Source organism: Gossypium hirsutum, chromosome D07 (genome assembly GCF_007990345.1).
Source record: "Gossypium hirsutum isolate 1008001.06 chromosome D07, Gossypium_hirsutum_v2.1, whole genome shotgun sequence".
Classification (NCBI taxonomy): Eukaryota; Viridiplantae; Streptophyta; class Magnoliopsida; order Malvales; family Malvaceae; genus Gossypium; species Gossypium hirsutum.
In genome coordinates this window covers 11,726,874-11,752,911 of record NC_053443.1, presented here as the reverse complement: position 1 = coordinate 11,752,911, position 26,038 = coordinate 11,726,874, and the positions used below count along the sequence as shown (strand labels likewise).

At 33.6% G+C, this 26,038-nt stretch overlaps 3 protein-coding genes across 6 annotated transcripts; 2 read left to right on the top strand and 1 right to left on the bottom strand.

Annotated features, from left to right (window-relative positions):
- The first annotated feature begins 1,771 nt into the window (after nt 1-1,771).
- LOC107956007 (GBF-interacting protein 1-like) lies at nt 1,772-10,583 on the top strand. 2 transcript variants are annotated; one of them, XM_041097479.1, is made up of 11 exons: nt 1,772-2,318; nt 3,486-3,529; nt 3,926-4,028; nt 4,451-4,580; nt 4,708-5,102; nt 5,191-5,373; nt 6,163-6,553; nt 6,768-7,041; nt 7,326-7,475; nt 8,189-8,689; nt 9,682-10,583. In XM_041097479.1, exons 1-11 carry the CDS (start codon nt 2,153-2,155, stop codon nt 9,973-9,975), a joined length of 2,631 nt encoding a protein of 876 aa, XP_040953413.1. In that variant the 5' UTR covers nt 1,772-2,152; the 3' UTR covers nt 9,976-10,583. The 2 variants fall into 2 exon arrangements, with proteins under 2 accessions (XP_040953413.1, XP_016747255.2); XM_016891766.2 differs by having other exon boundaries at nt 7,317-7,475.
- A 3,549-nt stretch (nt 10,584-14,132) lies between these two features.
- Nucleotides 14,133-17,357, top strand: LOC107954031 (heterogeneous nuclear ribonucleoprotein 1). Of its 2 annotated transcripts, XM_016889486.2 has the most exons (5): nt 14,133-14,211; nt 14,646-14,751; nt 14,950-15,178; nt 15,415-16,615; nt 16,887-17,357. In XM_016889486.2, the coding sequence occupies exons 3-5, from the start codon at nt 14,960-14,962 to the stop codon at nt 16,898-16,900; spliced, it is 1,434 nt and encodes a 477-aa protein (XP_016744975.1). In that variant the 5' UTR covers nt 14,133-14,211; nt 14,646-14,751; nt 14,950-14,959; the 3' UTR covers nt 16,901-17,357. The 2 variants fall into 2 exon arrangements, with proteins under 2 accessions (XP_016744975.1, XP_016744976.1); XM_016889487.2 differs by having other exon boundaries at nt 14,151-14,751.
- Nucleotides 17,358-18,404: 1,047 nt separating this feature from the next.
- LOC107954032 (uncharacterized) lies at nt 18,405-22,213 on the bottom strand. 2 transcript variants are annotated; one of them, XM_016889488.2, is made up of 8 exons: nt 22,028-22,213; nt 21,791-21,931; nt 21,541-21,689; nt 21,373-21,453; nt 19,242-19,353; nt 19,082-19,151; nt 18,838-18,900; nt 18,405-18,727 (listed from the first exon to the last, which is right to left on the bottom strand). In XM_016889488.2, exons 3-8 carry the CDS (start codon nt 21,581-21,583, stop codon nt 18,671-18,673), a joined length of 426 nt encoding a protein of 141 aa, XP_016744977.1. In that variant the 5' UTR covers nt 21,584-21,689; nt 21,791-21,931; nt 22,028-22,213; the 3' UTR covers nt 18,405-18,670. The 2 variants fall into 2 exon arrangements, with proteins under 2 accessions (XP_016744977.1, XP_016744978.1); XM_016889489.2 differs by having other exon boundaries at nt 21,791-21,942; nt 22,028-22,183.
- Nucleotides 22,214-26,038: the final 3,825 nt, after the last annotated feature.

The window sequence follows — 26,038 nt, the reverse complement described above, 5'->3', positions numbered from 1 at the left end:
CCTTTTGAAGGTCTTATGAATCTATGGTTCTTTATTACTTTTTTTTTGAAAAAAAAAATATGCTTGAAAGAAAAATGGAGATGAAGAAGTCAGTAAAAGGTTGAAAAAGACATGAAATGGGAGATGAAGAGGCAAGCCCAAAAAAAAAGGAAAATAAGAAAAGAAAAGAAAAAAGGGAAACTATGAGGGAAAATAATAAAAAAACAACCAAATAGGATATCAAGTGGCGGCATGTGATTGGTCAATGCTACCACGCCAGTAAAAAATTAACGCCGTTAGTTTCAGGTACCAAACTAGTGGACGGAAAACAAATTAGGACAAAAAAAAATCATAAGTACCAATATGTGAAATATGAACAAATTCGAATATCAATTTTATATTTAACTCTTTTGAAAATAATAATATTTAAAAAGGAAATGGCTACCATTTTTTGAATAATGAAAAGTACATGAATAATAATGAAATAGTTTTTTTCCCTAATTAATGATTAGTTTAATTAACAACCAACTTAAATACTTCTCCCTTAAATTTGATATATTCTTTCCATTTGATACTATTGGTTTGTTTATCCCTTTTTTCAACAATTTCTTTAGTAGATATTCTTTTATTTCGTGTAATACGAATCTCTTGAGAGGTAAAAAAACTATCATGTAATAACTTAAAAATTAAAAATTAAAAAATAATTATAATTACAATAACTACAATTACAACAAAAATTAAACATTATAGTGCACCATTAAACTAACAATTAAAATATAAAACGATATATATAAAAGAGCCCACACATATGATAGGTTGAGCCCAAAATATAAAATTTCAACCTTCTCATTCCCATTAAACTAAAACTTCATAAATTAGAAAGTTTATATATACCAAATTGTGAAATTATTTTTATTTGTACACAAATATTAATATTTATATAAAAATTAAAAATATAAAAAGATAAAAGTACCCTTATAGTATTGTAACTTATTTTGTATATAAAAGTGTACTTAATTCATTGCCTTAATCGAGTTTGTATTCAGTTAACTTGTGATATCAATTCAAGGTTTGAAGTTAGTAAAGATTCGTATAGACATAGGGAGGGTAAACTATACTAGTTCACGATTTGGTCATTTAATTTCAAAAAGTTACAAAATGATCACTGAACTATTCAAGACTTTTCATTTAAGTCACTGAACTATTTGAAACTTTTTGTTTAAGTCATTAGGCCATTAATTTTTTTTTTTAGAAAAAGTCCAATTAGCGAGCTCCAAGCAACAATCGACGATCAATACAGTGGATTAATACCCATCGATAAGTAGAAGAACATACCTTAAATCTAAGTCAATCCGACGATCAGTGCCGGAGGAGAAAACGTTTGAATTTTGATTCACATATTCGTGACGTTAAAAACTATTTTATAAAAAAAATTTAATTGTAGAAGAGAAATGGAAGAGAACATTCGATTAGTGCAGACGATGCAAATAAAGAAAGTCATATAACAATGATTTTAAGAGCCCAATGACCATTTTATAACTTTTTGAAATTGAGTTCAAAATATAAACTTACTAATAATTTTAATGACTTCGGGTGTAATTTATCTATATAAGTATTAGACTATAAATTATGATTGGATAGTTCAGAAAAACTATAAGAAAAATTAGAAAAAAGGGCAATTTACTGATTTGCATCGCCATCCAACTCACCTACATTAAAAAGTAACCCCCAAAAAGGTAAATTGATAAATAAAAAAGCTATATACACTGCATTTTAGCATTACTGTTCCTCACTTATATTTTCCTCTTCCTCTTCCTTTTCCTTTCATCCATTTAAAAAGAACATTTTTCTTTTTTGGGTTTTAAAGGTTTGAACTTTTTTATTTTTATTTTTTGCATTTTGTTTTCAAGTAGTTCCCTTCACTCTCCAACTCTCTCCATTTTCTCTCCTCTTTGTATACACTAAAAATAGCACCAAAATAAATACTATTATAATAATCATATAGAAAATATATAGTGGTATTATACAAAAGGGAATTTGGGAAGGAGAGAGCGCTTTATTTTTGAAGGGGAAAAGTGGGGAAGAAGAAGAAGAAGAAAAGAGAGAGAGAGAGAGAGAGAGAGAGAGAGAGAGAGAGAGAGAGAGAGAGAGGAAAATCGATTTGTTTGAGAAGATGAGCGGTGGGGGGTTTAGGGTTTCATCAATCCCAAACAGTGTGAGGAAAACGATCCAAAACATAAAAGAGATCACGGGTAATCATAGTGAAGATGAGATTTATGCAATGCTTAAAGAATGTTCTATGGATCCCAATGAAACCGCTCAGAGGCTCCTCCTTCAGGGTACCTTTTTTTTTCTTTGAACTTTCTTTTTAGCTAAGTTTTCGATTTCTTTTTTGGATATTCTCAATGGGGTAGGTTTTTTTTGGTTAAAATGGGGTTGATATTTTTAATGGGTATTTGATGTTTTATTTTGATCTATGTTTTTTCAGTTTGTCTTTGATCTTAATTTCATTTTGGTGACTGTAGTATGTTATTTTTTAGTATTTATTTATTTTTTTGGGTCTGATGGGTTTGCACTGTTCATGAGATTATATTAGATCTTGATTTGATATTTGTTTCCCTATTTTCAAAATTTTCTTATTCCTTTATATGCAAATGTCAAGCTTTGATTTTTTTATTTAATTTTTCTTTGCAAATTACGTAATTGTTGTTATTCAAATTATTGTTTTTAAATTTAGCTCTACAAATGTGGTTTTGATTAAATTGCTTATTAAATGATAGTGTTTGCCGCAAATTTTATTCCCTTGAAGCTCATTTTTTGATTTTTCCCGCCTTCATTTCATGAATTCAGACCATTTGATTCTGTTGCATTTTCTAAGAGCTATCACTTTATGTTATAAGATTAGAAAAAAAGAAGGTTTTCACTATCAATATTTTCATTGTCTTGTTTTCCTTAAAATATTTTTATTTTTAAGCACATTGCTACAACCTGTGGCATTTACTATTATAACACTAATTGGCTTTCTATTGAACTCTGAAACGGCATACCTATTAAGTGAAGCTTTTAGTCAGGCATTCAATGCCACATCAAATGTTTTGAGGAAGTTTAATGACAGTGATATGCATCTGCTAAAGCTATGGATTATTAACTCTGAGAAGTTTTACTGGTTTAGGGTTTCCCCTTTTTTTATTGTCTGTTTTATTCCTACTTTTTGATATTTAGATTTTGGTCACTACTTCAGCTTGGTATCAAGTTGAGCATTGATATCATATTATGGCCTTTTATGTGATGTAAGCTTATTGTTTCCCTAGTTCATACGAGTTTCGGCTTGGTTTTGAGCAAACAGCTGTAGATGCATATAGTTCTTAGCCTATGGATACTTCCTTGTTTATATCTTACCGCCTGTTACTCATATATGACAATTTTAAGTGGTGCATTCTTTCTAAACATTGCTATTGTTTTATTTTTCTTCTAAATAGATGACAAATTTGTATGTTGTTCTTCAGATCCTTTTCGTGAAGTCAAAAGAAAGCGTGACAGGAAAAAGGAGGTAAGTGATTCTACTGCAAAATTTGAAGTGTTTACTATTTATTTTGGGTTTCTGTAAGTTCTACATTTTTCTGTGTTGGCTATGTTGAAATTTCTTATTGTATCGGTTTACAAGAGTTGCAATGGTATTATATGATGAGTAGGTAAAGCATAAATTTAACCAGGACAGAGGGTAGGAGGCATAGATAACTAGCACCTATTTTTTTGTTTTACCAGAGTCAATTGTATATCCTTTTAAGGTTGCTCTGCGGTCTGGAGAGTTTGGGTATAAAGTGGTGGGGGTGTATGGGGTTGGCTGACAACATGAGGATGGAAGGTTGAAGAGGGTTACAAATGATACAAAGGAGGCTCATATTTATTCTGTGTGGTAATGTGATATTTGTTATCGTTATTGCAGGTTTTGAACAACAAAGAGTCTGCAGAGTCTCGGTGGAGACCTGGTTCACAGGGAAGGGGAAGTAGGGGTGGCTGGGGAAATTTTCCTCGTTATGCAGCACATGGTAAACAGCAATTTCGGAACACAAATCTGTTTGAGATTATTGTTTGGTTAATACTGTCTGGCTTCTGAAACAATGAGTTTGTTGTGCTTCATAAATTTATGTTTGTTTCATCCATGTGACTACTTTACTGCTAGGTCAATGAACACTCTCAAGTTTTATCTTGAACATATTTTCTTTGCCCCTACGCTTGCAATGTTTTTGATTTTTGTGCTGGATTCTGTTTCTTTTACTAACCCCTGTGGTGCTGATGTAGTGGTTGTTTACCTGCTTTTGTTACTAACATTGCAATTCTTTTGTACTTATTGTAATGTAGATGTCTAATGAATAAGATTTTCATGAATCTTGTGCTATATTTTAGTACATAAGTTGCGTACTTGTTAGCAATTGTGCTTACTGTAATTTCCACCTGCTTATCTTATCAGAGGCTGGTGGTTCTAAGAGTTCTGGTCCTGGTAGAGACAATGGAATGAATCAAGTTGCAGAGAAAGGCAGTGGTCAGTCCTTGTCTTCCTTGCAGGAGTCAAAAACAAAAGAATCTACCCTTGTTGCCAGGTGGCTGCAATTTAATATCTGCTATTTTTTTTAAATTTTCAATTTTAGTAGTGTCTATTATTAAAAATATTGCTTCACTTTATTATGATTTGTTTGAATTACTTTTTATTATTATTATGTTTTGCAGCCCTGTACCTGCAATGGCCAATGGTCCTAGCGGTGTTGTGGCTGAAACCTTTTCTGCTCCTCCAAGAAAAGCTGCCAATCAACCTCAAGAAAATTCATCAGTTGGTAGCAGTGAGTTTGAGAGTGCACCTTCCCCTGTTAACACAATAAGCAAACCCACTATTGCATTTGGAAGTGGGGACATGAGTGGCGAACCTGCAGCAAGCTCTAGTGACTGCTCCATGTCTACTGCCCCTGCATCTTCATCAGCAATCTGCTTCTCATCTTCAGACCCTGTACTAGTTCCATCCACTGATTCTCGGCTCCTCAACCCTTTGGACACAATCAAACTTGAAAGCAACCGAGCTTCTACAGAACCAAATGCAGTTATTCCTACTGAAAACAAATTAGCTTCTGGTCAGAACTTTGAAACCGTAATTAGTTTTAGATAACTTTTATTCTTTGTAGACATCAATCTGATTGATTTTTTTTCTCCTACTTATAGAAGCCGCTGAGATAAATAGCTCTTTCCTGCAAGGAAAGATGCCAAGCAAATCCTCTGGAGTAGTGAAAAATCCACCAGGTGAGTCTGCTCATCCTTCATCTACAGTGACCCATGGTTCCTCGGCAAGTCGGCCTTCATCCAATTATAGCAGCCGCTCACAACAAATAATTGGTCCTCAGAAAGGTAATTGGAGTTTCCTGTTGATCAATGCTGTTTTTTATCACTTTTTTATGTATTGGTCATAGTTGACTTAGCTTGAGATGTGTTTCTGTTTGTTTGATGCAACTTATTGCATAAAACTGGAGAAATATTGTGGATTTGGTGCTATAACCCTTCCTCCCTATATGCAGAGAAAGAGGGAGAAGCTACTGATGTACTAATGTGTTTTATCTAGATTCTACATAGATGCTTATGTTTTCTAGATCTAGCCTCAGCATCGAGCATTATTGGTTTTTGGATATGGCATTTATGTAACTTCATTTATTGTAGGAAAATTTACTTGAAGACACATTTGCTTGAAAAAATGTTCAGACTCATTATTTTGCCCCTTATCATAATTGGAATGCTTAACTATCTTTGGTAAATGGGTATCTTTAATATATATTTTTTCCTTTGAGCAAGACTAAATTCAGTAGAATGTTAATTATAAATTTTGAATGAAAAGCATCACTAGAACTTGGTAGGATAGGTGATGAGTTCTATGTAATCAAAAGTAGTACCTTAAATAACAATTTATTTGTGAGAAGGGATAAAATGGTTAAGATACTGTACCTTGTAACTCAAGTTTGCTGGGTTTTTTATTCTCATATTATTCACCAATGGTTGGGTGATTTACAATGAAAATGTTTGGTGGAACATATTTTGGCTGATACTTACAAATCTTTGGACCTCTTTATGTTCTTATCTAAAAATAGTTGAAAGGGTTGCTAAAGATATGCGATCAAGTATTAATTTTCAGTATGTCTTCAACAGTGGGTTCTAACAAGGAGTGGAAACCAAAGCCAGTCAGCTGTAATGTTGGGCTAGGTTCTGGAGCAGCTACTGCATCTGAAGTTCCTACTGTTTCACTTGAAATCAATGCTCGGTCGCTGCCTGTTTCAAGTGTTCTTGACTCAGAAGTAGCAACTTCAAAATTGCAGAAGAAGTTGGAGGAATTACATCTCCCACAACGTCAACATGTAATAATTCCCAACCATATCCATGTCCCGGAATCTGAAAGAACCAAGCTGAGTTTTGGAAGTTTTGATGCTAGTTTTGGAGTAGCATTGAACTATGTTGGCGGTCAGGAGAGTGATAAGAGTTCTACACCTTTGTCTGAGGCTTCTCAAGATGCTGATGAAACTGCAGAGGAACACGGTTCAAGGTTTGTTAAGTGTTTCCAATGGATTTAACTTTTGACGTCTCTTCTTAGCAATGTTGACCCCCCTCCCCTCCCCTCCCCCACACCACACACACACACACACATACACTCAGAGAAAAAGCAAGTCTAGCCTTTGTAGGGATCATAACCTTGCTACCATTTGGTCTCTTTTGTATGTTTGGCTCATATTATTTTCTTGTTATGTTAATGATTCCAGTAATCAAAATGCATTGGCAACTGCTGAGGAAGGAGATTACGCCGATCGTCCACAATCACCTGCTCATGCACCTGAAAATTTGTCTGGTGATATCGCTAGTTCCATTCCAGAGTCTGATGAAAACAAACAGGAGAATACATTGCTCTCTGGAGGCAGCCAGCACTCTGCTGTAACATCTCCTAATTACAGTTTTGGAGTTATACCGCCTATGTTAGCTTCATTTGGAAATGCCGAATCTCAAGCACGTGAAGTTTCTCGCCTTTCAAGTTTTGTCGTGAGAATCCACTTCCACCATTCTTTTCTTTATTACATGTTGCTCTGTTGGTTTCTATATCTTATTCTCTAACTTAAAATTCTTTAGCATGGGTTTTATGTAGAAAGTAGAAAATTTTATATTGGTAACTAATTTATGTTATATTCTCAGTTTTCATTTGATTTTGGTCATTATGCCGATTGCTATAATCTGAAGTATTGTTTCAATAAAGTCAATTGCAGCTGTGCTGATTGTTGGCTCCAATTATTTCTGTTATTAATTGCTTCAATCTTTAGGTTCCTCAGCCATTTGACCCAGCAACTTATTATGCCCAATTCTACCGTTCATGTGTTGACAATGATGGTCGCGTTTCTCCCTTTGCTTCTTCTGGAGTTGCTGCAAAGTACAATGGGAACGTTTCAGTTCTTCCTCCACAGACTTCTCAGTCTCAAGAGGTTTGCAGAGATTAAGATTAAGCACCTTGCATATCTACTTGAATTATGTTATGATATCTATTATCTGTTGAATGATCATATTGCTTTTCCTTCTCTAATTACAAACCAGTTTGAGGTATGCAAATTATATCATATTACATTATATACTGAAGTTCTGTTCTTTGTAGTGTTCTGGTAACATTGTCAATGACACATTTTCTTTGCTTTGGACATTTGCCTGCTTCCAATTGGGTCCTGGAATACTTCTTGAACTTCAAATGGTTAATTGATAGGATTACTCTTTAGGCAAATAATTTGGGGAAAAACACTAGGTAAAAAGGATGAACAATTGAACAAACATCGATTCTGTGGGGAAAATTAGGCTTGTTTGGCAAAAGTCTACTTAAAACTAGATCCTTATTAAAAGTTGATCTTTTCCTTATTGTTGATTTTTATACAAGAGTAGTGCAGTATATTTCTAAGCACTAGATGTGAAGTTATATATGGTAATTAAATATATCTAATACACAGGGTTGTACTGTTTATTTTTCATAAATCATAATAAATTCTGGTTCCTGGCACATAGAAATCTGTGCTACTTTCCATTAACTGCACGAACTAGAAGATTGCTAACTAACCATTTCTTAACAATGATTCTTTTTAAGGTTTTTTCTTTTTTTCCCTAACTTGTTTATAACTGTTGGAAATTGGAGCTGATTTGCATCTTTTGGCAGGGTGGAAACTCATTGGTACTGACCACAACAAGCTCATCTCCTGTAGTGACTCAAGCTGCTGGGATGATGCAAAGTTCTTTGGCTGTGACTCAGCAACCAGTCCCTGTCTACCGCTCAGCAGCTGGGGTGCATTTACCACATTATCCTCCAAACTACATTCAATATGCCCCCTTTTACTCTCCTTTTTATGTTCCTTCTCCTGCGATCCACCAATTTATAAACAATGGGGTGTTTCCTCAACAACCTCAAGCTGGTACTGTTTATCCTTCTGTACCAGCGGCTCCTACTACAGGAGTTAAATTTTCACTTCCTCAATTTAAATCTGGAAGTAATACACCAAGTTCTATTCATATTGGAATGCCAAGTGGTTATGGACCATATGGCTCCTCCCCAGCTGGTTATAATCCAAGTTCTGCTGTGGCAACTGGGAACTCAACCACGAATGAGGATCTCGGTGGTGCTCAGTTCAAGGAAAGCAATGTCTACGTCACTGGGCAGCAGGTTGACAACTTATTCCCATTTCTACCTCTTGCTGTGATTTATTTATTTACTTATTTATTACATTTCTTAAAAGAGGTATTTGTGACATAAGATGACAATGTATGGATCGATGATTTTGTAGGTTCATGTCCCCATTTCTTCTAGTTTTCTTTTCCTAGTATGGACTAAATTTGCAAACATAAGTTAGCAATGTAAGAGTGGGATAAATTTGGAGAATAAGATGAGAATGTAAGAATAGTAGCGTTGATTTTGCCTTGTGGTATTTATTGCAAACTAGTGCATACTGTTGAAAAGTGTTTATCACAGCAGACAAGAGGATGACCTTTATTTTAGTGTGAGAATCTTTTAGAGGCTGCTAGTTCTTTTGCTACCAGTAAATGTTGGATTACATTTTACCTCTACTCAAAAAATGCGCAAATTAGTCCCTATGCATTAGATCAAAGAGTAAATTGGTCATTCTGTTAAAAATTCCATTCATTTTTGCTCTTAAAAACTGGTCTCTTTACGTCAGCATGAGGCTGTTTGGTTATTTTTTCAGTTATGTCAGTTTTTAACTGTAGAAATGGATGAAATTTTTAATAAAAAAGACCAGTTCACTCTTTGATTACTGTACAAGGACAAATTTGCCCATTTTTTGTACAAAGGCCTCTATTGTACTTTTACTAAATAAAACATAGGTTTCAGATTGAAAATATTATTGGACATTTAACATTCTTGAATACTTTCATATGTCTCTTTTTTTAATAGAAATGGATGAAATTTTTATTAGAAAGGACTAGTTCACCCTTTGATCTACTGTACAAGGACAAATTTGCCCATTTTTTGTACAAGGGCCTCCATGGTACTTTGAATAAAACATAGGTTTCAGATAGAAAATGTTATTGGACATTTAACATTCTTGAATACTTTCATGTGTCTTTTTTTTCTTTTTTCTTTTTCTCAAACAATCTTTCCCTTCTAAGATGATTGTTTAACCTATTACTTCCTTGCAGAGTGAAGGTTCGGCTGTATGGATTGCTCCCCCCGGGCGAGACATATCCAGCCTACCTGCAAGTTCATTCTATAACCTTGCCCCTCAAGGTCAGAATGTAACTTTTGCTCCAACGCAGGTTGTTCCTGGCTCCTTTGCTGGTATATATCATCCACAAGCAGCAACAGCGGCAGCCGTTCATCCTCTTCTACAACAAGCTCAAACTATGGCCGGAGCTGTTAACATGGGGGGATCTGCCGCTGGTGTTTATCGGCAGCCTCAACATGCACAGATGAACTGGCCCAGTAACTATTGAAAAAAAAAAAGGAACAAAACATCTCTTTTTTTGTAAAACCAACCAACCAAGACATTCAATGTCCAATCTTGGGGTGTTTTTGGGAAACTCCAATAGGTTTGAATGGAGGACATCAAGAAGATACATCATTGGCCAGAGTTAACTGAGTGTAAATCGTTCGAGGTCATCAGAAAAACCAAAAACTTGTCAATAGTAGTATCTTCTGTTTTGCCAGGTGTTGATGAGAAGCATAAATGATCCAGTTTTCTTGTACCTGTTATTGACCATTAAATGTTAGTGAAGATAAGGATGTGCAGGTCTCTCTTGCAATATGGTCCTTTACCATTTTTCTTTTTCCTTACCCTGAAGCTTATGCACCTCCCCCGTACCCCCATTTTTTATGTTTTCAAGTTTTTGAACAAGAATTTTATTGAGTGGTGAGAATCTGTTTCATTCCCTTTTTTCCCTTTTATTTTGAGGTTTAGGGTTTTTTGGAAAGGTAAGTTTTAAGGGTTGATGAACAATTATTAATAGTTTTTTTTTTCTTTTTAATTGTAAAGAGAATTTCCATATTAAGGATGTAAGGAACTGTTGTATTTGGTATAAAGCACATGCCGACATTTTTCCAACTGTTTCACTTGAGCTGTGCTTGTATTTGAAGTATCATATTCTCGTGCCCATGTATTTTAAAGAAAATGAAAAATCTATATGATTTAAGGCTTTTAATTTAATATTCAATGTTAAATTTATTTAATACTCATAAGTATGGGTTTGGGTTATCTAATTATTATTTAAGTAATGCTAATAAATTAATAAAAAATATGAGTAAATTACATTATTGGTATTCAATGGGGCAAATTTCGTTTTGGTAACCTAACTAAAAAAAGTTATAATTTGATTATTGAATTATTCAAAAGTTTTTATTTAAATAACTGGATTGTTAAAAATCAATTAGATATGATTTTTTCTGTTCACATTGTTTGTATCATTTGAAAGCTTTATTTTTCATCTATTTTACAATTTAGTTTTTTTTATTTTATGAAACAACTTTGGACGTCAAGAATTTGCGAATCAGACTGCAAATAATCTTTTTCTCCAATCTCTAAAATTGATAGTCAGATTGATTTGAATTGAGGTATGTTTTTCTACTCATCGATGGTTATTGATTCACCGTATCGATCGACAAATTGTTGCTTGGAGCTTGTTGGTGAAACTTTTAAAAAAAACTTAACAACCTAGTGATTTAAATAAAAACTTTTAAATAGTTCAGTGACTTAAATGAAAAGTTTCAAGGAGTTCAGTGATCAAATTGTAACTTTTTAGTTAAATGACCAAAACAAAAATTTATCCATAATTTAGTGACTAATGATGTAATTTACCCAAAAAATATTTATTAAATGTTACTTTAATCAGAAACAATGAGCAGTGGTTAACATTTCTGTTATCGAATAAAAAAGTTGAAAAACTATGGCCACCATCATGAAAAGGCCATACATCCATGTACTTCGCATCATCACATGGCTCCTACTACCTTATCTTCTATTCTTGCAAAGGGACGAAACCCTAAAAAAGGACTTTAAGTTTGTCTTTTATATTCTTTTTGCAATTCACGGTTGCCTTCCGAAATTTATGGTTGTGACTTCAGAATTATTTTTCAGTATATAAGGGAAATTTACTGCTTGTGGGTCTTGAGATATTTCATTGGGTAAACCATTTCTAAAAGCCCAAAAATAATCTCACCCTTGGCCATAAGGATATTGCTTCTTCTGCTACCAGTGTCAATGATTCCTTAAAAACCAGGCACCATTTGTATGTATGTATGTATGTATATATGTATGGTGTTGAATTTGTGTGTGCATGTTGTTATGTGATCAGCTGATGAACATACAGCAGATTATGAGTTGAAGGCAGACATGGCTTGGGCTTGTGGTGGTGGTGGTGCTGATTGCAGTAAGATCCAAATGAACCAGCCTTGTTATTTCCCTAAAACCATGCTTCTTATGCATTCAATGATTACTACCAAAAATTCAAGCATAAAGGTGGTTCTTGCAATTTCAGAGGAGCTGCCATGGTTACTGAACTTGATCCCAGTGAGCTTAATTAATATGTTTAATTTTTGGTAATAGCTAATAACCCCTTTTCTTATGATTTACCTTGCAGGTTATAAAAATTGCAGATATGTGTTTATTCCTTGATCCACAAGCAATTGAATTCAAGAGATTCAGAGATGTTCATCTTTCTTAGCTTTAATTGAAAAAAAAATGTTGCGATTTTATTTTCGAATATAAGGGAGATCATAAATTCTTGTACGAATCATTATACGAACCAATTGAATTTTCTTATGGAATTAATTGATCATAAATTGGCAATTAAAATTATTGTTTACAGTGAGGATGATTAAACCAATTGAAAACGGCATGATATTCATGCATGCAATGCCATAGGTAATAACGCTCCGACAATTAATCACACTATTAATCTATTTTATTAATAACAAATTTCTCCTCAATATTTACATATTTTTGTTAATTTTGTCTTAATTCTAAAAAAAAATTAACAAATTTAGCCTCAACATTTACACATTTACAAAAATATTTGTGGACTAAATTTGTTAAATCATGACCACTTTGATAGAATGTGTAAATTATGAGAGCTAAATTTGCTATTATATCAATCAAATTTATGTAAATTTGACTAAAACCATTAATGCCGAGATTCATTATTCTTATTTGCTAATTGCTCTAATTTTTTTGAGAGGGATCAATTTATTCAATATCAAAATTAAATAAGATCTAGAAAGTTCTTTTTACCTAATGCAATACAATAAAATCATCGTAACAATACGTAATATAAAATAACAATAAATAAATAAATAAACATTGCGAAAGAGGCATTGTATTGTTTGAGGTTTTGGTTTTTTGTGATCTATGTTCAAGTCACATCATGTGTAGTTGTCATGTGTGAGTCGGTTTTAATTTGAATTATTTCGAGTTTTAGTTCATTTGTGTTTTGTATTAAACCTGTATTTGTTATTATAATTTGATACATTTTAAAAACTCTAAAAATGATATGTTAAAATTACATTTCAATCTAGATTCTTTTAATATAAAATTTAGGTTAAAATATGCTAGAGGTCCTTATAGTTTTCATTAATTTAGAATTTAGTCTTTATATTTTTATTTTCAGGAATTTAGTACATCTACTTTCCAAATTTCAATATTCAACTCCAATTGTTAATGTTGTTATTTTTTTGTTAAATTTATTGATGTGACATTTTAAAATTAAAAAAAAAAACTTATTTGATAACAATGTAACTGAACAAATGACGTTGTAATGAACCTAAATTTAACAAAATAATTTTAACAGTGTTAATAGTTAAATCTGAATTTTAAAATCTAAAAAGTGGAGGAATTAAATTCTAAATTTACTAAGAATACAAAGACTTATGGTATATTTTAAATTATTTATATATTTACCTCTTAAGAATTTTAATTTTATTTCAACCCTTTAACAAAATTTTTTTGCCTATACTTTTGGCCCCAACCAAATTTAAAATAGAGTCAAGTCAAACTTTATTTTAAGAGTTAATTTCTCTCACTAATAAGTGTTAAGTACAATGATGAGATAAATTACATTCTTTAAAGAGAAAATGCATGTTTGAACTTTAAAAATAACATTAGAGTTACAAGCATTAAACATGTACACTAAAATTAGTAAAAATAAGATAAGAAAAGGGCTAATTCTCTCGGTAATTCTTTTATTCACAAGAATCAAATTAGTAAAAATACTATGGAGGTCATTGTACTAGAAGTTAGATTGCATTTTACCCTTATAAAAAAATTGGACAAATTAGTTCTTGTACATTAGGTCAAAGTGCAAGCTTATCTTTTTGTTGAAAATTTTATTCATTTGTACTATTAAAAAGTGATACTTGTACTTCAACATGAGGTACACATGACACGTCACATATCATTGTCTAATTATTTCGTTAATCATGTCAATTTTTAATAGTACAAATAGATAAATTTTGAACAGAAAAACTAATTTACTTTCTAATCTAATATACAAAAATTAATTAATTTATTTTTAAATTGATAAATTAAAATACAATTTACATTCTAATAGAATGACTTTATAAACTAATTATAGCTCTTACTTTTTACCTATATATTTTTTAAAAGCAACCTTTTCATTTTAAAGACAAATTCAAAGAAACAAAATCAGGCTCGTCTTAATTTCTCTCTCTACAATATCTCCGTATGTTCCATCTTTCTCTCTAAATAAAAGCTTGTTCACTACAAATTTGTATAAATATCTGTAACTGAATTTGCAATTTTGGGTATAAAAAAGGGGAAAAAAAAGAGAAAGATTGAAACTTTTTATAAGAAAAAGGGTACAGTTGAAAGAAAAAGGGAAAAATATCATTTGAAAGAGGGAAGGCAAATTAGAAGAGGAGGATGAAATTAACCTCCTCTTTTCTTTTTCTTATTGTGCCTCCTCTCAGATCTTAGCTTTTTTTTTTTGGCCAGATTTGGCACTTGGGTTTTCTTTTGATTATTGGGTCATTGCTGAATCTGGATTTTTCCCAGAAAAATTTTAAAGCTGTATCGATTGATCATCTATCTGGGTAGCTTATTATTATTATTTTTTGGTTTTTTGGGATTCTTTTCGTTTACATTTCTGAATTCCAGGTGAAGCTAAATTCTGGGTTTTGTTCGGTTGATTGATCGTGGAAAGATCTGTTCGTTTCCAAATTTTGAATCAGAGAGAAAAAAATCATTTTTGTATAAAATAAAGGTACTGAATTGGATTACTATATATAGCCAATTAAATGCATACATTTGATGTGTTATTATTAATTTGATTCACAAAAAAAGAGAATATTTTTGGTATTGGTTTTTTATTTTTATTTTAATGTCTTGCATTGGATCCTATAATGAATTTGCTTAGTTTGGACGTTGCGTTAATGGAACTTTTTTTTTTTATGCAATGTAGGAAAAAAAAGATGTTTGAGAATGGAAAGCTATTTATTGGTGGGATATCTTGGGACACCAATGAAGGGCATCTCAAGGAGTATTTCAATACTTTTGGTGAAGTAATAGAGGCAGTGATCATGAAGGATCGGACCACTGGGCGTGCTCGTGGTTTCGGTTTCGTTGTTTTCGCTGACCCCATCGTTGCCGAGAGAGTAATCAAGGAGAAACACAGCATTGATGGCAGGATGGTGAGTTATTGATCTATAAACACACCATTTGTATATCATTGTTGTGCAATCTACTATGAATTAATGCTATTGGACTATTGAAGCAATATGAGAAAACGAAAATACCTTATTGTAGTTATGAACCTACTTTGCAATGATGTCAGCTAGAGTAGTTTTGTTAGTTTGTCAGTTACATTGAGTTAAAAGAGTTTGCAATGTTTAAGTTTTGTTTTCATCATCGAGTTACTTATGTTCAGGTTGAAGCAAAAAAGGCGGTTCCTAGGGATGACCAGAACGTTATGAGTAGAAGCACTAGTAGCATCCATGGTTCACCTGGTCCAGGCAACACAAGAAAGATTTTCGTAGGAGGTTTAGCATCTACAGTTACGGAGAGTGATTTCAAGAAGTATTTTGATCAATTCGGGAATATCACAGATGTTGTAGTGATGTATGATCAAAACACACACAGGCCTAGGGGTTTCGGGTTCATCACTTATGATTCAGAAGAGGCGGTGGACAAGGTGTTGCTAAAAAATTTCCATGAACTGAATGGTAAAATGGTCGAGGTTAAGCGAGCAGTTCCCAAAGAGTTATCACCTAGTCCTAGTCATAGTCCCGTTTCTGGATATAACTATGATCTGAATAGGGTCAACAACTTTCTTAATGGCTACACTCAGGGATATAGTCCAAGCAATGTCGGAGGCTATGGACTTAGGGTAGATGCGAGATTCAGTCCAGTTACTAATAGCCAAAACAGGGTTCCTCCTTTTGGTTCTGGTTATGCAATGGGCATGAACATTGAGCCTAAGTTAAACCCGAGTTTTGGCAATAGTGCAAGTTTTAGTAGTAATATGAGCTATAGACGAGGATTGAGCCCATACTATGTTGGTAATACAAATAGATTTGGTAGTCCTATCGGGTATGATGGAAGTAGTGGAGGTAATACTTCCTTTTTCAGCTCAGTGACCCGGACCCTTTGGGGAAATGGGGGACTTGATTATAACACAAATGCTTCTAGTTCCAGTCTGTATGTTGGATCTGGAAGTGGTACTATTGGAGGAAATGCCTTTGGAAACAGTGGAATTAATTGGGGTTCTTCCGCAATTTCCAGTCAAGGTGAGGGGAATAATGTTTCTAGAAATAGTGTGGAATTTGGCTATGGAAGCGGCGATAACAGCTTTGGGTTGGGGACAACAGGGTATGGAAGAAACAGTGGGACCAATTTGACACCAACATCAGCATATGCTGCATCAAATGGTGGTTACGATGGAGCCTTTGCAGATCTTTACAGCGGTGCTTCGGTTTACGGGGATGCCACTAGGGGATCATCAATGTCCGAGCGAGATGGTTCTGGTTCCTTTGGGTATGGACTCGATAGTGCCACTTCTGGTGTTCTGCGTAAAAGTTCTCCTGGTTATATTGGTGGTTATAGTGTTAATAGAAGACAAGCAAATAGCGGTATGACTTTTTTACATGCATCCTAAGATCTTTCTATAGTTTTCAGCTTGAGCAAATAAAGAACCTTAAAACCTTTCATACGAGGGATCTTGTAGCTAAGTTTCGATAGGAATAAGTCTTAAATTTGGCAACAAATTCCTCTATTTATATGATCTTTCCGGTTGATAGACAATCCGGAACATAACAACCAAATGATTCATTCATTTACCGGCATTTTATAAGTTATGTTTCAATTGAATTACTTACCAAATCAAGTTTTCTCTTGGTCCAGGAATTGCTACCTAGAAAATTATTTCGGGTTATCACAATACGGCAAGTATAGACAATCTTGCGAAGCAGGTGATCTACTCTGCATATCTCCCGTCTTAATACGCTTTCATGGAAGTTGGTTATCTAGAGCTAACCGCAGTACCCCTTTTGGAGAATTAAATTTAGAATTAGCGATGATGACAAGGGATTTTGCGGTAAGGGCTTAAGGCTCGAGTCTTGAGATACCTTTCTAAGGTGGTATTTGAGTGAGACATAAACTTAGATCTCGGGATATAGTTGTAAGTGTATCATACATTAAGGATATAGATTTTATTCTGTAATGGCTCTGGCAAAGTTGTGAGTTGTTGTCGGGTATGCTTCGTGTTTTGTCCCATTTTCTTCCGTTTATTCCGGTTTGTCTTTCGGCCAGATTGTACCTGTTGATTTACTAGTATGAAACAATAAAAGGAATACATATATAAGCCTTCTCTGATCTGAATATGTTGATTCTTCCTCCATTGGAACTTTCCTTGTTAAATGCCGAAATGGATGATCGGAATCGATTTTTGATCTAATACCCTTTTTTTCCCTTGCAATATACGTAAGTCATTGCATTGCATTGCATTTTCATTGCTTGAGCTTGTTCTTATATCACTTGCATATGATATTAAATCCATCATTTGAAGTTGCATCCATTAATTTAGAACCAGGTGCTTCAACTCACTCTTATTATGTTGTGACTTGTGAGCTTGCATTCCTTGTTTTTGTTTGATCCATCATCCATGCATTCCGGGGCTTGCTAGCCGCACACGAGTGCTGACTTTTTCATGTTTTTGGGGTGATCCCCTCTAGTACCTTGCTGGAACTTGTTCGATCAATTGGTCTGAATACCGGACCCGAGTTGGTGCTTCATTATATTCCTGTCCAAGCATATCTCAATATGAGTCTCTAAGCTACAAATGGTTCTCAACATGTTTCACATTTCATCTGTGATATTCATGTTTTTTCATATTTAATGAAATTAAATCATATTTTAATGGTCAATAATTACATTTGTTTTGGTACGTTAGAAATTTTTGCGAGGGACATGTCAGTGGCAAACTTAAATCCAATTTTAGCTACCGGCTTTTTGGAGTTGTTGGTTTAATAGTACATTTTAAAACATAGGAAGTTGTCGCTGAGTCGAGCAAGCCGTGATGAAGAAAGTCACTTTCTTTCCTTATTTTAAAAAATCCCCAAATAATTCTATATATTATTAAATTAAGGCAGAGGAGGGTGAAAAATATTATAACAAGTTTTGGATGAAACAATAGTGTTAATTTCATAATAAGATAATTTAGTTTTCACCCTAAAACCACAATGATACAAGTGGTGTTATAGTAAGCAGATGCTTATAAGTTAATAAAATGTGATATATCAGTGGTTTTGAATACCGAAAAAAAGTTAGTTTAAATACATTCGTCGTGATTCCAGACCAATAATAGCACCATATTCGAAGGGCAAACAGACAAGACCCTGAATTTCCTTCTTGGGATTGTAATTTACCAAATCTAAGCTATATTTCTCGTACTTTTAAGTGTCACATACAGATATATGATTGTTATTTTTCTAAGTTTTTCAAAATAGTTAGAAATTCCTTGAAGGTCAACGCGCCAAACATCACACTTCGGAAAAAAATAAAAAAGGAGAGAAATAGAATCAAGTTTCAACCTCAATAGTAGACATTTCAATGCCAACGAGATATTTACACATGCTTTTTCTATCCACCCCTAAAAGTAAGGTTTGATCATATTCTTCTTCTATTGTCTACTCTTCTTTTCTTGGGTGCAGTCCAGCTTGCAAATGTTCAGTGTTTGATTGAATCTAAAACAAACAATTGTAGAGAATAGGTAAAAAAGAAGAAGAGAATTTTAACATAACTACTTAAAATATTTCTCAAAAGAAGGCAATCATGCAGTTCAGAGATTTATCACCTTATTGAGTTTGTCCCGGACTGCTTTAACTGTCTGATTCATGGACTGGGAAGGGAAGCAGTCCTGAAAGCAGTCCCAATATCAGCATAAAGCAAATATTTATCACACAAATTCCGCAACTATGCATAAATTTTCTTATTTTACCATGTACAACTCTATGTATTCCTCCATACGTAATAAAGAAGAAGAAGAAAGAAAAGAAGTTTAAGTTAAAGGAGTAAAATCTGGAGAAAGTATTCCACACCTTGTCAGATGACACTCTTGTTATTTGAGCATTGTTACTGTGAGACTTGAACTCTGAATCTCCAGCATCCCTATGTAGAGGAAAAACCATAGTTTATTTAGACAAACAATGCAAAAAGGAAACAATGATGACAATAACATGAATTTGAACAGTGTACTACCTCGGATGATAATTTTTCTGATCAGGAATATGCTGAAATGAAGCAGAAAGCAATTGAGCTGCCTCCTTGGAAGAGAGCATGTGATGAACTGGATGCCCTTTAGATCTTTGAGCTGATATCACAACATAACATGCATGAGGGTAAAAGTACCATGAAAGCCATTGTACTAGAAGTTAGATTACATTTTTCCCTTTAGATCTTTGTACAGCTAAAAACTAGCATGGCTGACAAAATAACCAAACATTGACATGTGGCATGTCCAGTGTAACTCCTACTGAAGTACAGGAACTAATTTTTAACAGTATAAATGGATAAAAATTTCAATAAAAAGACCAATTTGCTCTAATGTACAGACTAACTTGTCCATTTTTTGAGTACAGTGGCCAAAATGCAATCCCACTTCTAGTACAGGAGCATCCATAATACTTTTACCCATGCATCAGAATCTATAATCACAACTAGAAAGCAGTTCCTATTTGAAACATGGAATTGTTTTTTTCAAAAAGCTAAGTTTTAGAGTAATATATAAGCACACAATTCAATCTTGCAAGGTTTTATTTCCTTCTGACTTATCCTTGGGAGTAAATTTCCCAAAAATGCCATTTTAAAAAAAATAATTACTGGATTAGGCTGTATTTTTTAAGAATTATGGGACTAGGCCGAAATAACAAAAACACTTCAAGCGTTTTCAGCGTATTGACAGAAAAACGCTTCCAGATGGAAGTGCTTTCTGCCCTAATATCTTTTTTTATTTTTTTGGTGCCACCGCTTGTGAAAATAATACTTACAAAACAGGTTTTTATATAGACCCCAAGTCTCATTTCCCTTTCTTAAGCAATGTGAGATATGGATCTATATAGACTCATAATCCACCATTTGCAATTTGTTCCTAGACAATGTGAAATTGCTTACTCTTTTAACTAACAACATAAAATTAAATGCTACACTTAATTTTTAAAAATTAAAGACAAAACTTTGTACAACATTAAACTCTAACAAAATAAAACATTATAAACTCTTATACAAATATTATCATTGTAAGAGAAGTCCAATAAGAAAAGAAAGACAAACTTACACACAATATTTTATATATAGTTATTAAAGTGTAAAAATTAATAGAGATAATATAGTGACACATATTTTAGTTTTTATTTTTGAATATGTTAAATATAGATATTATTTTGTCAATAATTATAGATATTATTATTTAATCTTTTATTAACACATAATTTTAGATTCAAACATGAAATAGCTCTACTCTCTTAATGTAAATTTAGTGTTGAGTTGAGACTAAATCAATCAAGAAAATTACTTAAATAAATTTACATATTTACAAAAAAAAAATTACGAGAATATTTTTATTTTTTTTCTTGTAAAAAAAATAAAAAATTTGCAAGTGTAAATAATATTTTTAAATATAAATTAATACATGATTATAAAACGAAAAATAATACAAATACGGTACGAATGTATAAAATTTTCATGATAAAAAAATGAAAGAAAATAAAAAAGTTATAAAATAAATAACATGAATTATTTACCCGAATTACCTCAAAAAATAATTTAAAGATAATAATTAGTTGTCCAATGACCAACCTCCTCAAATTATAATCTGAACAATATCAAACAAAAAATATAGCATTTAAAGATAACAAAATATATTTTGTTTAGAGTTTAATGTTGTACAAGGTTGTCTTCAATTTGTAAGAATTAAGTGTAGCACTTAATTTTATATTGTTAGTTAAAAGAGTAAACAATCCCACAATGTCTAGGAACAAATTGCAAATGGATTATGAGTCTATATAGACCCATATCTCACATTGCTTAAGAAAAGAGAGAAATGAGACTTAGGATCTATATAAAGACCTTATTTTGTAAGTTTTATTTTCACAAGAGGTGGCATAAAAAAAAGATATTGGGGGCAGAAAGCTTGAAGCTTTTTTCTGTCAATCTGAAAACATGCTTTTCTCTTCGCAAACCTAATGGGGTAAATGGTTAACAAAATATATACTCAGTTTTCACCAATTTGTATGGTTGCCTATTCAAATTAGCTTTCCAACAGAGGTATATTATTGACTTAAGTACATGTAACAGTGTGATAGTTATTGATAGAAAATGTTAGAAAAGGAACCTGGCATTGCTAATGACTTGAAATTCGATCCAATAAACATCAGTAAATTGCTCACAGTCTTCTGCATCCATTGGTTTACATCTGAAAGGCAAAACAGAATGGGTGCATTAGCATCATCAAAAGTTTTCTTAAAATAATGAAAAATGGAAAGGAAAAGAGAGAACTTACTCTTCAACATCTCCGTAATTAGCAAAGAGTTTCGGCAAATCATCGCCACATCCCAACGCGGGAACGTTTCTCACAATCAAATATCCGTGAACAATATTTCCTTTTCGGGGATAAATTTGTGTTTGTGGCAAGATAGTTTTCAACTTCAACTGTTTCAATTTCAGGGATTTTTGATGATTATTGGTAAAATAAAAAAGAAGTTGAATTCTTCAACTAGGAAACAATTGGTAAGTGAACAAGGAAAGGATACCTGGAATCGTCACAGACTGTATAGACGCGAACCGCGGGCGGATCATCTTTGTAACGAGGCATGTGGAAAATTGTACACCGACCCTTTTGTCGATTGGGTAATTAAACGAATTAAACCATCATCTTCATTCTCTCTCAAGCTCTGTACAATTACTAATTAAATGATTTCAAAAGTAAACTATCATCCTCATTCTCTCTCAAATTTTGTACCCTAAAATTGCAAATGAATTAAAAGAACCTGAAGCAAATCGATAGCGAATGGTATGAGACAGCAGCAGCAATAAGAGAAACACAGCACCTTCAGCCTTGCCTTTCAGATTGGCAGCACCAAAATTGGAAGAAGAGCTTCAAAGGAGGCAATAGCCTTTTTTAAATTTTAGTGTTCGTCTTTTCCCCCCTTTTTTATTCAAAATTTTAAAGGCTTGAGTAGGTCGATTGGGTCTCACCGGGGCTTTATTTGTTTGGGCACAGATTTAGCCCAGCAATAATAAACAAACAAATTTTTTTATCTCTACATGTAAAAACACCTTTTTATTTCCTCCCAATTTTGAAATTTATTTTTTTTAAATAATCTCATTATAGGTTCTGTTTATACCTGCTCTTTTTAACATAATGTCTAGCATTACCCATAGTCTCTCCCCAACCCATAAATAGGAGTATAATGCGCTTCAACGTACTTGAGCCCACGTCTTCATACATTGGCAATAATGCATATGCCAATCAAGGTAAGACTCAATCGACTGAAATTGAGAAAATTAATCCCTTCAAAAAAATAGGGAAATTTAATCCATGTCAAAATTGAAAGTGTGTAATTAAGGATATCTAATTGTCACGGGCCGCGCAAAGGAGCTAGCAACCGATGCACATATTTCAGACCTTTTATGTTCCATTGGGTCATTCAGCTCGACAAGTCTGACTCCATCTACTTGGATCCTGGTTGAAATGTAAAAACTCTAATAAATTATATTTTACCAGGATAATTATTGTATATCCTAAAGGATAAACATGTATAGAATTTAAATCTCATAGGACTTACTCATTGTAGACGGGAACTAATCTCAGCCATTGATGTAATTCGAATCGTACCATTAGATTTAGGAGATGTCAGCAATAAATAAAGCATTTCCCCTTCATTTGTAATCACTTCATTCTTAAGTTAAAAAATCTTTTGAGGGCATTTACTTAAACACTTGGTGTGCACTATTTTTTTTTAGCTTTTTTGTTTGTTTATGACTTCTTTTTTTTCGAGTTTGCTTCCACTTTACTTTGGTGCCTTAGAAATTTTCTACAAGAATTCTCATTTTTCGAGAGTAAGGCTAACTTAGGCTAATTTGAACCCAAGAAATTGCCTAAGGCCACGTGGTTTGCCAGACTTAAGTTTTAGCCCCGTGATAGTTAGTATTCGAGGTAGTGTTCGAAGGTGCCAATTGAGATGACAAAATGAGGAAATGAACAAAATATCCCGATGGAGTCCCGTGGGAGGTCCAAGAAAAAAATTGATCGAGGGATATTGTGTTGACTTTTGAAGGTCGGGTGACCAATCTCGAGGAATCCATGAGTAGTGTGAATGACATACTTGAGGTAGTTGAGGGATGCACCGATGAGTTGGACTCGATGAGAGAACAACTCAGAGATTATGTGGCAGAGATGAAAGAGACCCTCAATGCCTCTATGGATGACTAGGCCAAGAAGTTGATTGAGAGGAATGATGCTTTCAAAACCACAATAACGACTTTGAAGGAACAAATTGTGGAGCTCAAGGGGTAACTCACTATCTACAAAGCTACTTTGGGTAATGGGATGCTAGCTTTGGCTCTTAATTAGTGTAACATGGGAATTATTTGTAGGCTAATGAATGAATTAAAAGCCCGCAGAGACAAAATTTCAGTAGCGTAATACAATATTTTTTCTCAATTACTCTACCGATCTCATTAAGAAATTCTCCTGAAAAGCCATACCTGATCAATGAAAAGGACATAAACACCATAGGCAACAGTTGTGAACCATATTCCTCAAATTTTTTCCAAAGCATGAATGCTAAATACCAAGTAAACCAATCGTGTGGTTATATGGCTTTGCAAATCATCAATAGTTATGACTTGCGAAAAGAGTTGTCGATCGTTAAAATAGGCTGGAAAGGTAAATTCAAAGAAAAAGACAATAGCAGACGGATATAATGGCATGATGGGTGTTGGACTAATACAGATAGAAACAAATTACAAGGAACAACCTGGTACATATTTACTAAGTTAACGGAAGAGTTCAGCAGAAGGACCTAACATCTTTCCATCGATTGATTATTACTAACTGTGCTAACTATATATTTTACTAACCAAATTGTTAACATATTACTGGTATGTGAAAAAATAGGTTTAACAAGCACTCGAAGCACTCTAAAGATCAAATTTTGGGAAAACAAGGTCATGTCGCGACACCATGGTTAGTAATGAATATTTTCTAAAATCATATTAGAGTCGCAACATCACTCTCATGTGGCGAGACATAGAAGATAGTTTTCTTAGAATTCCAAAACTATAGGATGTGTCGCGATATTGAACCACAATGTCGTGACATCAGTAGTTTGCTAGGGATGTCACGACACGGAACCCCTGTGTCGTGACATCGCTACAAATTTTTGCAGGGTCAACCCGACCCGGCGAAATAACCATGATTTTACCTAATTTTTAACCCTAAGAACAGTCTTTTTAAACATAAAAATATACCTTTAATTCAATCTAACCCCATTCTAACATTTAAACACTTTCAAAACCTCTTCAAAACCCTTAATCCCCAAAGCCCCTTTTCTCATTAAAATCCTAAATCCTTTATTCCAAATTCTAGGAAGACTACATTAGAAGGAGTTGTCAACAACAAAACAAAGAGGCAAGTGCACACAAGTCCAGCAAAAGTTAAGGTTACACAAGTCTAGCAAAAGTTGAGGTTCAAGTATTCTTAACCTTTTCTACTATTTTATTGATTACTGCTTATATCTTTGTTGGAAATATTGTTTATAATATGCCTCTTAAAAAGAACAAGAGAACTTATGTTCAAGAAACACCGTGTGTTTGACCCCGTACGATTTCATAATGCCAACATGGAAAAATATTTTCTTGAGTCACAAGGGAGACCACTAATCTAGGAAAAAGGGTTTGAACCTTCGATGATACACTGCAAAGAAATCTGGACTTTGGTCTGTTACCATCAATGGGAGCAGTTCTGAGTTACTCCCATGAATAATGCAAACATACTTGTAGTGCAAGAATTTTATGCATCCCTTAAGAACCAAATGTTTAAGCAAGGCTATAATATAGTGATACTTGATGTTGAAGTATGGAGGAAAGATGTTCCAATCTCCCCTAATGACACTTGTGGGTTTAAGGGTTTATTGATAATACAGATCTAGAGAAATTCCAAAATATTAACATGGAAGATGTTATAAAGTATTTAACCTGAGGCAGAGGTAGTTGGAACTATAGACCAAGCACTGAGCTTCACACGAATTTTAATCAGCCTACTATGTTTCTTGTTGCTAAAATGTGGATGCAATTTATTGGCACTAGACTTGCACCCGCATTGAATGTCTCTAATGTTAATGTGTTTCAAGCTGTCTTATTATATGGTATCCTGCAACGAAAATAAATTTGTGTAGGGTGCTGGATCTTTCGAGAAATGAAATGGTGCGTACAGAGCCAAAAAGTTGGATTCTTCTTTCCCTATCTCGTAACAACATTATGTCGCCAGGCAGAAGTGCCAATGAGTGAAAACGAACAGTTTTTGAAGCCAACCAGAAGCATCATTGGTGACACCTTATACACTCAGTACGTTGAACTTAATGAAAACAAATTACAGAATGGAATCAAATGAGGAAGAATAAAACAAACATACCAGCATCACTCAAATAGAGAGATCAATTGAAGGATAGAAAGGGAGCACATGGGAACATAAAAGCGAAACTCGATGGGATGATAAGATGGATGCAGGAAACAGGCTCGGTACTCCAAGAATTTGCAAAAATGAATGAGTTACGCACTCTGAATTATCCCTCGGATATGTTTAGGTCGACTCTGACTCATCAGGATGATGGGGCTAATCTTGAGAAGGAAGGTGCTGCTCAAGAGTATCTTTGGACGGAGGACGAATATGAAACAACATTTCAACTGCAATTTTCTACACCAAAGTGGCCTATCATGCGAAGCTCAACACGTTATGCGCATTCAATAGGTGGGAACTCTCACCAAACATATGTTAA

Coding starts and splice junctions, on each gene's coding strand:
- LOC107956007 (XM_016891766.2), top strand. CDS start 2,153: ATGAGCGGTGGGGGGTTTAGGGTTTCATCAATCCCAAACAGTGTGAGG. Junction 2,319..3,485: donor TCAGAGGCTCCTCCTTCAGG/GTACCTTTTTTT, acceptor GTTGTTCTTCAG/ATCCTTTTCGTGAAGTCAAA. Junction 7,476..8,188: donor AGACTTCTCAGTCTCAAGAG/GTTTGCAGAGAT, acceptor ATCTTTTGGCAG/GGTGGAAACTCATTGGTACT.
- LOC107954031 (XM_016889486.2), top strand. CDS start 14,960: ATGTTTGAGAATGGAAAGCTATTTATTGGTGGGATATCTTGGGACACC. Junction 15,179..15,414: donor ACAGCATTGATGGCAGGATG/GTGAGTTATTGA, acceptor ACTTATGTTCAG/GTTGAAGCAAAAAAGGCGGT.
- LOC107954032 (XM_016889488.2), bottom strand. CDS start 21,583: ATGATTTGCCGAAACTCTTTGCTAATTACGGAGATGTTGAAGA. Junction 19,354..21,372: donor CAAGTCATTAGCAATGCCAG/GTTCCTTTTCTA, acceptor TTGTGATATCAG/CTCAAAGATCTAAAGGGCAT. Junction 18,901..19,081: donor CAAGAGTGTCATCTGACAAG/GTGTGGAATACT, acceptor GACTGCTTTCAG/GACTGCTTCCCTTCCCAGTC.